Source organism: Diplotaxodon limnothrissa, linkage group LG2, assembly GCF_057381915.1.
Source record: "Diplotaxodon limnothrissa isolate DT_005_m linkage group LG2, D_limnothrissa_male_GT1.1, whole genome shotgun sequence".
NCBI lineage: Eukaryota > Metazoa > Chordata > Actinopteri > Cichliformes > Cichlidae > Diplotaxodon > Diplotaxodon limnothrissa.
Window position 1 is genome coordinate 21,537,583 of NC_140597.1, and position 12,666 is coordinate 21,550,248.

General features: G+C 40.5%; 2 protein-coding genes across 3 annotated transcripts; both read left to right on the forward strand.

Annotated features, from left to right (window-relative positions):
• Positions 1 to 1,778: 1,778 nt before the first annotated feature.
• LOC146638383 (cyclic nucleotide-gated cation channel-like) lies at positions 1,779 to 6,046 on the forward strand. Its single transcript, XM_085364142.1, has 10 exons — positions 1,779 to 1,867; positions 2,148 to 2,258; positions 2,592 to 2,783; positions 2,866 to 2,976; positions 3,150 to 3,256; positions 3,414 to 3,901; positions 3,993 to 4,271; positions 4,370 to 4,468; positions 5,361 to 5,738; positions 5,861 to 6,046. Exons 1-10 carry the CDS (start codon positions 1,779 to 1,781, stop codon positions 6,044 to 6,046), a joined length of 2,040 nt encoding a protein of 679 aa, XP_085220268.1.
• A 3,441-nt stretch (positions 6,047 to 9,487) lies between these two features.
• Positions 9,488 to 10,894, forward strand: LOC146638384 (calnexin-like). Of its 2 annotated transcripts, none has more exons than XM_085368098.1 (4): positions 9,488 to 9,559; positions 10,047 to 10,166; positions 10,261 to 10,360; positions 10,812 to 10,894. In XM_085368098.1, the coding sequence occupies exons 1-4, from the start codon at positions 9,488 to 9,490 to the stop codon at positions 10,892 to 10,894; spliced, it is 375 nt and encodes a 124-aa protein (XP_085224224.1). The 2 variants fall into 2 exon arrangements, with proteins under 2 accessions (XP_085224224.1, XP_085224232.1); XM_085368106.1 differs by having other exon boundaries at positions 10,827 to 10,894.
• The last annotated feature ends 1,772 nt before the right edge of the window (positions 10,895 to 12,666 follow it).

The window sequence follows — 12,666 nt, forward strand, 5'->3', positions numbered from 1 at the left end:
GTGGGCCGGACCAGTGAAAATCTTTCTGTCAGTGTGAAGACTTTTAGCTAAACACTTAATCCCTGAGATGTCTTAATATTGTTATTGTACATGTACAACAATTAGTAAATGCTTTTTAAAATAGAATAAAATTGTAGGTTATTATGTGGCAGGTAGTGGAAAAACTGTAACTTTTTCCATTGAATTGTTTATCTATCTATTTGGTGTAGTGTGAAAGTCTTTGTCAACAGGAAATCTGTCAAATTTATGAAAAAACTGTTTAAAGTTCAAAACCCATGCACTCCTTCACATTTTCCAAAGCCTTCGAGCTGCCCAGGTTGGAATTCTTCGCTGAGCTGATTCTGGTCCCCGGGCCTTATGTTTGATGCCCCTGAGAGTGTTAAATACAAGTTCAGAGTTATCTGAAGCAAAAAGGAGCTAAGCTGTGATTTACAGACAAAGCATTATGTTAAAATGTGTTAAGACACTGATGAGAACCGACATTATATTTGATTTGCTATTTTGCTAAAATGACAGGCAGAATCCATCAAGGGTTTAAGTGATGTTTTCAGTGGAGGCAGCGTGCACAGTAGCATGACCTAACATGGGTGGAATGCAGGTAGCATTAACTTTATTGAATATACAGCAAGGTGACTATCTCCAGGCTTAAAATGAGCAGGAGTTGTTTTTGTGAAACAAAGGCTTAAATATTTGCAGCTGTCCTGCAATATAAGAGGGAAAACTGGGATAGGTCAGTTGAGCTTCTGACAGGTTGTTAATGTGTCTGCAGTGCGGTGTATTTGTCATCACTGCAGCAGTGGAGCTGCTATCATGATTGAGAGGCAGCTGCTTCACTTTCTAAATGTGTGCTGGTAATAACTGAGCCAATTACACGTGACACTCGATCCCAGAAATGACTTTTACCCTGTAAGGCACTCGTGTTTTCTGTCATTTTGAACAGACATGTCAACATCCCGTCACAACCAATCAAAACACATGGTGAAAACACGTTTTTGGATAGATGGGTATATTTTTGTGTTGTTTTGTAATCCATCTGAACAGAGCTGAAATAGTGCAGGTGCACTCACAAAAATCTCTCTCAGTAATCAGCAGAATACACACACACATGCACAAAGACACATTTCCAGATCAGAGGCCACTTCAAACGAGATTCTTGAATTCAGATGAGCATGCTGGTGAAAAGAAACACACACATATATGCACGTACACACACAATTTGCAATTTAAACGATGCTTTTTCCCCCCCGAGTACCACGTGATTGTTCCTTTTATCGGTTACATTTGTTCACTCCATCCACCGTGTTATGTGTGTATTGCACTCGAGTCTGTTCATCGTGTCTTATAGCCTGTAAAAGACGTTGAGTTTTGTTTTGTGTTTTTTGAAAGAAATAATACTTTGGCGAGATGCACAGGATCTGAGCTGATGGACTGACCACCTGAACGCTGGAGCATCAGAACAGTTACCAGGTTTGCTGAATGGATCACTTTTGCATTTCTGTCTCTCCCTCTTATGATCTGTTGTCATAACTACTGTACAGCTTGTTGCTATGTCATCTGGTTTCTGTGGTGATGCTCGACAAAGGATGACCTCGTACTAGATGACCTTCCATATAAGTGCGATATGTGGGTGTGAGTGTGCACGCGTGAGTGTGTGTTCTGACACATATTCTGACATATACAGTCGACCTGGCTCCATGTGTGTGTTTTGTTGTGTTGTGTTCTTTTCGCAGTGAACAAAATGAAAATGACTTGAGTGTTGCTGTGTTTGCGTCTGTAGGATGACGGGTCTGGTTCAGGATTCTCACAGGCTGTCTGTGAAAACATGGACAGAGGAGGAGAGTGACCGAGCTGAGAGCACACTTAGCAGGTACACACACACACACACACACACACACACACACACACACACACACACACACACACACACACACACACACACACACAGGTACAGGTATTGTTACAGTTTAGTTGATGCTTAAATCCGTATTCTTTCTCATGGCCAGCAGGGGGCGACAACCGTGATAGCAAAATTAGTCCAAGTGGACAGAAGGATAATCACTAGTTTCAAGTTGTTGAAAGCTCTACACACTGTTTGCTGAGTTACATGGTTTGTGTGTTATGTGTTTTGTATGTGCATGAATACACAGAGGACAGTCAATATGTGACGACACTTCTTCAGAGCTACAGCAAATGGCAGCCATTGACAGGAGAGATGCTGGTTCCCAGAATTCCTTTCGGGCCCGAGGGGCTCTGTCCAGGTATGATAGCTGATTTTCAGATGATAATGGAGTAAAACAGTACAAGAGTGAATGTTTTAGCTGGATACAACCACAATAACAAAACAACAATACAACCTTGGTCAGAGGGCCCGGTGGCGCCAGTGTCCGGCAGCCTCGCCTCTGTCAGTGCGCCCCAGGGCAGCTGTGGCTACAATGTAGCTTGCCATCACCAGTGTGTAAATGTGTGTGTGAATGGGTGAATGACTGAATGTAGTGTGAAGCGCTTTGGGGTCCTTAGGGACTAGAAAGGCGCTATACAAATGCAGGCCATTTACCATTTTACCATAACATTTTCTGCCTGTTTGTCTTCAGGATAGTCAGTATGGTGATGACCCTGAGAGAATGGGCGCAGAAGAGTTTGGCTGAGGAGACGGAGCGACCGGATTCTTTCCTGGAGCGGTTCAGAGGCCCTGCTAACATGGACATACAGGCGCCGCCCAGCAGGTTCAGCCACAGCCGTACCGGCTCAGATGCAGATCACGAAATCAGACGCTCCAGACGCACGTGAGGAAACTACAGCTAACATGCAAACAGTGTGAAACTTCAGTTGATGCTTACTGTCTGTGTTTTGGGTTCTCTCTGTCAGGAGAAAAAAGTGTAATATTGTGGTTTTATCTCCATCTGATGACGCGTACTATTACTGGCTGATGGTGATTGGTGCTGCAGCCTTTTACAACTGGACCCTGCTAGTTGTCAGGTAGGGAGCTGACATTGACATAGCTTCCGCTAATACAAACGGTCAAACTCCCTCTCAGAAGCAGATTCCTGTTTGTGTTATTACTCTTACTAACACGTCTCTGGGGCAATGACATGTGTCTGGAATAGCAGATTGATATCATTTTTGTCACTTTGCTGTTTGTATTTCTTTAGGGCTTGTTTCGATGAACTCCAGATGAGAAATGTGCTCATCTGGCAAGTGCTGGACTACACCTGTGATGGAGTCTATATCCTGGATATTGCTGTTCGGCTTCACACAGGTACTCTGATAAGTTTCCATCATGAAACAGACAAGAAACTACTGAACATGAAATATTATGACACTGACCTCTTTTTTGTTCCTGATGGAATCTTAATTCAGGTTTCTAAAAATCCCAGAAGTGGGACATTGTATTTACATTTATTATGTACATCAAGGTTTCTTGGATCAAGGCTTGATGATCAAAGATGTGCGCCGTCTGAGAGAAACCTACATTCGAACGTTACAGTGTCAGTTTGACATCTGCTCCATTCTTCCAACTGACCTCTTGTACCTGATTGTTGGAATCGGCTACACTCCGCTTCTTCGATTCAACAGACTGCTCCGCCTGCCCCGTCTCTTTGAGTTCTTTGAGCGTACAGAAACACGAACGGGTTACCCCAATGCTTTCCGCATCTGTAAACTGATTCTGTACATCCTGGTCATAATCCATTGGAATGCCTGCGGATACTACAGCTTCTCCAAAATCCTGGGACTGGGCTCTGACTCATGGGTTTATCCCAATGCGTCTGACCCTGAGTTCGGCACCTTGTCACGAAGTTATATATACTGCCTATACTGGTCGACCATGACGCTGACCACTATAGGAGAAACTCCTCCACCCGTTAGAGATGAAGAATATCTGTTCCTGATATTTGACTTTCTGGTAGGTTTATAGCTTACTCAAACCCTATACAAAAGGTGTATACTAGTTTTTCCAGTCTGCTAAAACAATTACTACTGGTATTTCTCTCCAGGTTGGTGTTCTGATATTTGCCTCCATTGTGGGTAATGTTGGATCCATGATTTCTAATATGAATGCAACAAGAGCAACCTTTCAAACACGTGTAGATGGACTCAAACACTACATGCACTTCAGACATGTCAGCAAGGTGCTGGAGCAGCGTGTCATCCGCTGGTTTGACTACCTTTGGACCAATCAGAAGACAATTGATGAACAAGAAGTCCTCAAGAGTCTGCCTAATAAACTGAGAGCTGAGATAGCTATCAATGTTCACCTGGACACACTTAAGAAGGTAAAGACCCATATCTTACCCTTTTACCTCACTTGGCAAAACTAGTCAAACGATCTGAAGTTCCTAAATGTTGCTTTTGTGTCTGTTTTTGGACCTAGGTGCGTATCTTCCAGGACTGTGAGGCAGGCCTCCTTGTAGAATTGGTGTTAAAACTCCGACCGCAAGTTTTCAGTCCTGGAGACTACATCTGTAGAAAGGTATCACGTTTACTGGTTTACCTAACTGTATATATGCAATAGATAGAAGGGCTGTACAACATCACTGTCCAACAATTCTGCTAAAATTTACAAAGCACATACACAAAAATAAATTCATTAAATCTTTCTTCGACTTTCTTACGCCTTCTCCTAAACTGTTTGGTGACTGGACCTCTGAGGCAGATGAGACTTCCCTCAAATTCCTTGAGGCTCTGGATGTGGTGGGGCTGTCCTGGTTGACATGCCTTTGAAAGTTCGCGTGCCTTTGGATAAAAGAAATGGGGGCTGGTTTCCCTTCAACTTCACTTGGATCCCAGCCTCCCTAGCAAGGTCTATGCCAGGGTGCTGGAGAGGGAAGCCCACTTTTTAGTCAAACCTCAAATCCAGAAGCAACAATGTGGTTTTCTTTCTGGTTGTTAAATCCTGGACGAGTTCTTTTCCCTCATAGATATTTGAGGGTGCATCGGAGTTTGCCTAGCCAGTCTAGATGCGTTTGTGGTCTTGGAGAAGGCATTCAACCATGAACCAGTGTCCTGAGGAGGATGTTTGGAAGAAAGGGGGATAGGACCTGTTGTTACAAGCTATTGGATCAAACACAGAATTTGCTTGTGCATGCATGAATCCAGGGCTGTACATGCATGTGCATTCTTGTACAAGCAAAGCATTACAACACTTGTAAAAAAAACAACCCCCCCCCCCCCCCCCCCGAAAAAAAAGCTCCATATCATTGCCAATAGCCAGAAACTTCATAGGCACATGTACTTCTTGGTAGCTGAAGCTAGTAACATACCTAGCAATACCCGGTTATCAAGATAGTTGTCATAATTCTCTTTATACAGTGTTGCTGTTAAAAATGCTAATGTATATTTTTTGTCTGTCTTTTTTATCCAAGGGAGATGTGGGTAAAGAGATGTACATAATTAAAGAGGGCCGCCTGGCAGTGGTTGGGGAGGATGGCGTCACACAGTTAGCTGTTCTGACCGCAGGAAGTTGCTTTGGTGAAATCAGCATCCTAAACATCAGTGGCAGCAAGATGGGGAATAGACGCACGGCTAATATTAGGAGCCTTGGATATTCTGACCTGTTCTGCCTTTCCAAACAAGACCTGATGGATGCGCTACAGGAGTTTCCCCATGCCAGGGCACAGCTGGAGCAGAGGGGGCGGGACATCCTGATGAAGGAGGGACTTCTGGAGGAACTGAATGTGTCTGCAGGGGAGGAGTTGGAGACGAAGGTGGAGAGGCTAGAAACCAGTCTTGATCGGTTGCAGGTCAGTACTGTTATGCTGAATATTGTAGCTGGTGGTCTTGTTTCTCATAACACAGTTTCTTGCATTATGGCTCTTTGTTTTTGAAAAATTAGAATGACTAATAACATTGATGTTACTTTCAGACGTGTTTGGCCCGTCTGCAGAGTGAATTCAACTCATCCCAGCTTCGACTGAAACAGCGAATAACGGCCCTGGAAAGCAACATCCCCACAGCAGCAACTGGCAGCGGCTTCCTGTCAGATGCTGACGGCAATGAGAGTATTTCTGGTGGTGACAGTGTGCGAAGTGAAATTACCTTCCGATTTTAAATAATGTCTTAAATTAGTTTTCCTGAAATATTTAGCATAATTTCTTCTTAGAAGTTTCTTTTAGTTTGAAGCTTTCTTAATACCACTGAACAGTTGCTCACACCTTTATGATTAAATATATAGATAAAATTGCCAGTATACAGTAGAGTAATGCAATAAATAAACAATGCTTGAGAGAGAGAGAACCTAAAGACGAAAAATACAGCTGACTTATGTCCTAATTATGTCTTAATCTACTATTTGGCATGCATTAAAGGTACAGTATGTAAAATCTCACCACTACACGTCAGCAGATTGCGATGTGAGAATGTAATCAAATTGTTTATCAGAGGGAAAGTGGGATTTTTAGGACACTTAAGCCTCACATTAGCTGGTATAATGTTAGCTTATGTTTTGTTGTTGTTGCATTTTTTAGTGGCTTTTTGTTAGCTGTCTGAAAACAGCAGGTTTGCATGCCTAACCTGCTGACACTAGCTAACTGTGACAGTAATGAAAATGTTTAAGCCCTAAATTCATTTAAGGACATGAGGCTTGAGGCGAGGAGGAAGAAAATGAGGTGCAAATGAGGAAGGAGAGTGGGCAAGGGTGTAGGAGGTGAATGGAGGCATAATGAGAATGAGAACAATTTTGCCACTGATTTCTAGCCACATACATAAAAAGACGATTACAGCGATGTCCACTTTGGCCACTGTATTTAAGATTTGTGTGACAAAAAGGCAGCTTCCACAAAGCCACTTTGTATTTTTCATGGATTAATTATGAGTTTATGAGAATGGACCAGTTTGTTGGTAGACTTAATTCAGCTATAAGTACAATAGTAGTTTTATGTTAAATAACTTTAAAAAAAAATACTTACTATACCATCAAATCATCTTAAACGTAATCACATAAGTGTGAAGGTTTTTCTGGTCATGTGGTTGGTTTGGTTTGTCTTTGTTAGTATGCCTGTTAGCAGGATTTTTCCCATGGAGCTTTTATCAGTGGTGGGCCTTGCTCCAACTTAGAAATGATTAACTTAATCATCTGAAAAAATCCTCTTGTTCTCAAGAAATAATAATACATTTGGATCAGATATCCTGGGGATTCAGTTCATGGTGTGGAGGGACTTTCAGCCCTGTAAATGATTTCAGACTGGGTCCCTCTTATCTACATTATGCTATCATACAGTGTGCATTTTTAGTTTATGAGGACTCCTGCTGTTCAAAGTGTTCCACTGATCACATTTTCTGTCACAGCCCATTTCCTTTCATTTCATTTCATCCGCTCTAATTAAAGAGATTAATACAGAGCATGTCTTTCATCCTTCTGTCTAAGTGATCACAGATAAAACAGCATGAGTCATTTTATTATTTTCAGTGTTTTTAGCATGCAGTTTAGTCTATTTCTCAGAAACTCTGAAAAAGTATGAACAATTTTGTTATTAAACGGTATATTTTTAACACAAATACTGAACATTTATTAACAATAAATTACATCATTTGAATGCATTCTTTTATACTGTGTGTGTGTGTGTGTGTGTGTGTGTGTGTGTGTGTGTGTGTGTGTGTGTGTGTGTGTGTGTGTGTGTGTGTGTGTGCGTGCAAGTTAATAACGGTGTCATACCCATTATAACATGGTAACTGTATAACTGCAGTCATGTCAGCAACTGATTTTAGAGCAAAGTCCAACACTACATAGCTGTGAGATTTCAGGAAGTGAAACGGGGAAAAATCACTGTTGAAAAGCAGGTAAAAAAAAAACTATTTAAAAACAATTTATTTGCCTCGTTGTTCTTTTATTTTCGCCCTTCACTGTTAATCTTTATCTCTCTTGTCGCTGCGTTTCTCTCTCGCTTGCATTTGACTTCATCTTCTTGTTTTCCTCTGCTTTAGTTGCACTTTTTTCTTCCTGCCTCTGATCATTGTAGTCACAGAACAAATAAATAACGAATGATTATGATTGAAATCACATTTTTTCTTCCTTCAGAATCTTTGAACGTGGTCTTAACCAAGTATGCTTAGGTCATGCATGTGTATACAGTAACACCTGTAGACAGTATGAGTATTGCTGAAAATGTGTTAATACTTAGTGTTTCTGACTCATGTCAAAAACTGTTTAGTTCAGTACAATTCACAGTTTTCTGTTGTGTTTTATTATTTATTAAGATTAAAAGACTGAAACACCCCATATTCAGATGATTTCTTACGGGACTAAAATTAAAGTCTTCCTCAATGAACACATTCATCCAAGGGTGATTAGGGATGAAGGACCAGAGCATCTCCAAAACTGTGACTCTTGTGGGGTGTTCACGGTCTGCAGTGGTCAGTATCTACCAAAACTGGGCCAAACAAGGAAAGACTGTGACCCAGTGACAGGATCATGCAAAGGCTGGCCCATGTGGTCCAATCCAACAGACGAGTTGCTGTAGCTCAAATTGCCAAAAATCGTGATCCTGGTTCTGGTATAAAGGTGTCAGAATGCACAGAGCGTCGTAGAGTATAGGGCTGCATAGCTGCAGACCAGTCAGGGCGCCCATGCTGACCCCGTCCACTGCTGAAAGCACCAACAATGAACATGAGAGCATCAGAACTGGACCATGGAGCATTGGAAGAAGGTGACCTGGTCTTCATTTGGATGGTTGGATTTGTTTGCAGCACTTACCTGAAGAAGGCAATCCAGCGTAGGCAGTGTGATGCTTTGGGCAATGTTCGGATGGGAAACTTTGGGTCCTGCCATCCATGTGGATGTTACTTTGACACGTACCATCTACACGCTTTCATGGAAACAGTACGCCCTCATGGCTGTGGCCACTATCACAAAGCAAAAATGGTTGAGGAATGGTTTGAGGAGCACTGTGCATTGACTTGGGCTCCATCTTCCCCAGTTTTAATCCAGTTTAATCATCTGTGGGATGTGCTGGTCAAACAAGAACAATTCATGGAGGCCCCACTTTGTATAACTTACAAGACTTCAAGGATCTGTTGCTTACATCTTGGTGCCAGATACCACAGCACACCTTCAATGGTCCATACCTCAACCATTTAGGCCTGTTGTGGTAGCATAAGGGGAACCAACAGAAAATTAGACAGGTAGTCAAACTGTTACATCAGAATATTTAAAAGAAGGTGGGTGGGTGTGGGACAGCTCTGTGAACATACTGGGGACTATGCCAATTATAGAGAATCATCTAGAATCATCTATACTTGAAGATGCCATTGTTGCCAAAAGTTGTTTTTAACTATAAGGTCTGTACTATATATAACAAATGGAATATTTTAATCTTTATTATGAACAAACTGATAAAGGACTACAAAATCTATTTGGCTATGATTGTTGTGGATAGATTGATCAGAGAAAATGAACTGAATTATTTTAAAAGGTTTGGAGCATATAAAAAAAGAGTCTAAAGACATTCAGATCTCATTGCATGCGTGTGTGTACACCTGTACTTGTATTTTAGGGATGGACACCAGCTTTCTGGTGCTGTGCATGATGCTGGCAGCAGATGTGACACCAGCTTCTGCTACAGCAAATGTAAGAGTTTTACTGCATTTATTCTTTTTTTGTATTCACTAAAGATTGTATACAGATTGTATACAGTGTAATATTGTGAAAAAAATGTTTTTTTACTATTATACTTTTTCTTTTCTTATCTTTAAGGCATGCCTAAAAAAAACATATAGAAATCTGCCACTATAGATGCGGGTTGATATAACAGACTAATAGTTTTGCTCTGCAGTCCATGCACCTAGATTACTTACACACCACCTAGTGGTCAGATGTAGAAATGCATGGCATAGAAATGAGTCAGTCATGTTTCCTGCTGATTTTATGACCCCGAATAATGGTCTTGGTCACATTTTTTTTTAAATCCAGTACTTTTGTTTGTTACTTGCCTTCTTCTAATTTTTTGGCATTTTACATTCATGTGATCATTTTACAAGCTGTTTTGATCTTTTATCCATCATTATATGCAGTTACTTTATTTATCTAATGACATATTTGTTTATGTGCGCTCTAGCCAAGCATCATAGAGACCCTCATTCTGGCCACTTTCCAGCGTCCCTGGCTCTGGGGTCTCTATGTCTTTGTTGTTGGACTCCCCATCGTTCTCTTCATAAGCTTCATGTGGCCAGACAAGGTACATTATACTTAAGAGTAGTTTGGTCTTCCAGAGAAATACGACAGCTCCAAAAAAACCTAAATCTTTAACTGTGTGGTGTGCTTGCTTACAGAGGTTTGGTCCCCCTGATCAACCATATTACTATAAGAAGAGTGATGAGGATCAATCAGATGACCTTGAGCTCTCACCACCAAGGAAATCGATAGAAAAAGGTAATTTATTATTATTATTATTATTATTATTATTATTATTATTATTATTATTATTACATGAATGCAACAGAAGTAGTCTATTTCTACAACATGAAATTTAAGATATGTAATGAAGAAATAAGTAAAGCGTTATCTGAGCTCTTAGGCAAAGATCTTGTGACATTAATTACACAGTGTTTGGAAATAGCTAGCTTATATTTTCTTAAAATTAATTCAACAGCCCTTTAAGTTCCTTTGCATCATATTAATTGGGCAAAATTATATATATATATAATTATATACAATTTCCTATTTGTTTTTTATTGGAACCAGACAGTGATTATCTAATTTAGCTAGTTTATAACAATTTTTTGTTTTTTTGACAAAGTCTAAGTAGGATTGTTACTAAACCTGCGGCCGGCCATGGAAACTGTTGATGAAACTTTTTGTCTGTTTCTGTATGTGTATCTAGATTCATGCACCAGAGCAAGAACCTCAGAACAGGAAACCCAACAAACTCACAAGAACCTGCTGAGAAGAAAGGCTAAGGAATGAATGGCATCCCCTTACTTAGGCAAACTAAAAAAATGAATATAACCAATGTATTCGTATTTAGTTGCACATATATGGGTCCTATCATCACCCCACAAAACTGCTCAGGAATTATACAGAGGAACACGAAAGCTAACCTGACACCCCCTCCCACCAACTCACTACATCTGCAGGATATGCTGCAACAAGCTTGATTCACAGAGGCCGAAACCCACAGTTAACTGGACATAACATATGCCGTGTGTTGGGAAATGACACATTACTGCAGTAACTAAGTACTTCTATATATCAGTTCCTCTTGCCTGCTGTGTACATAACTGGTTCCACCAAAAAGTATACCTGTTTTTGAAGCTATGAACTTGAGTCATAAAAACTAATAAAAATTTAAGATCACACCAGAGGATTTTTTTTTAATGTTCATCTTCTACAGTCTTTGCTTGATTCCTGTTTTGGCTGTTACAATTGAACTGTACACTGGCATTAGAGGAAATAATTGCGTTCTTGCTAGAAAATAAGTGAGAATAAATGTCAGTCTGTCCATTAGCCAGTTTAGCTTAGCACAAAGGCTAACTTCTCTATCCAAATGCTGCAACATTTTCTAAGAAACATATTTTAGATTACTACCTGTTATGAAGTTTACTTTTACTTGTGAGTAAAAAATGAGAACATCTGTTTGTCACAACAGCTGTACAGATTCTCAGTTGATATCGTGCACACATTGCTTGAGAGTTGCTTGTGATACAGCCACCAGTAATGAGGGAAAAATCTATTCTCCAGTTAGAAGCTGAGTGTTTCTTTGCTGTGACTAGGTGAAATCAGATGCAAGAGTGTGCTACATCCAAGGCCTGTTTATGATTGCCTTGGCCACTAGCTGATTGCTGTGGTTGCCTGTAGTTTGCATGGAAGATACAAACTCTTCTGCAAACACTTGCTAACGACTATTTGAGTAGAAACATTATAGGATGAACTGGAAATGGTGAACATTCACCCTCAAAGTAAAAGTTGCACTTCATTGCTACAGCAACATATTTCAAAAAGTGTAATGTTTTCATTGAAGGCTAATGTTCTCCTCTTCTGGTTTTGTGTTTTATTACCACCTGGAGTGTAGTTGGACAGTTTTTACAGATGAGCTGGTGTGTTCTGTGTAAAGTACAGGCAACCGCGGCAATCTGCAAGCAACCAAAGCAAAAGAGATGGGTTTTTTGCCAACTGGTCAGGCAATACACATTTTTCTGTAGCAACCAGTGGTTGCCAAGCAGTCAGTGACCAGTCTCTAGGACTGCGTGACTGGGCTTTACCAGTCAACTTTCACAGCGACTACCAGCAACTTCAAGCAATCACTTGCTATTCTGTGATTGTTTCCCATCCCTGTGTGACTGGTGATTTATTTAGTTGATCCTACATTTTCAAAAATAGTGGACAAATTAACATCACATGGTTAGTTGTCACATGACCACTCATGCTAAACTAAGCTAACCTGCTACTCCAACTATATATTTAGCATACAGATGTGAGAGCGGTGGCAAGTACCTTGTTTAACTTTACTGAAGAAAAAGGCATATTTACACAATGTATGCCTGCTGTGACAGCCAACACTACTATATACTATTACATCCTCCTACAGCATCACTGTCTAAAGCTGTCATTGTTTGGTTATTAAAGCTTTCAACCAACAGAAAACTTGCCTCTTCTTCCCTTGAAATGAAATCACTAAAAGCCAATTAATACAGTCGAGTCTCTTTGTAATCCTTTGAGACAAAATATCTTCTGCTCTT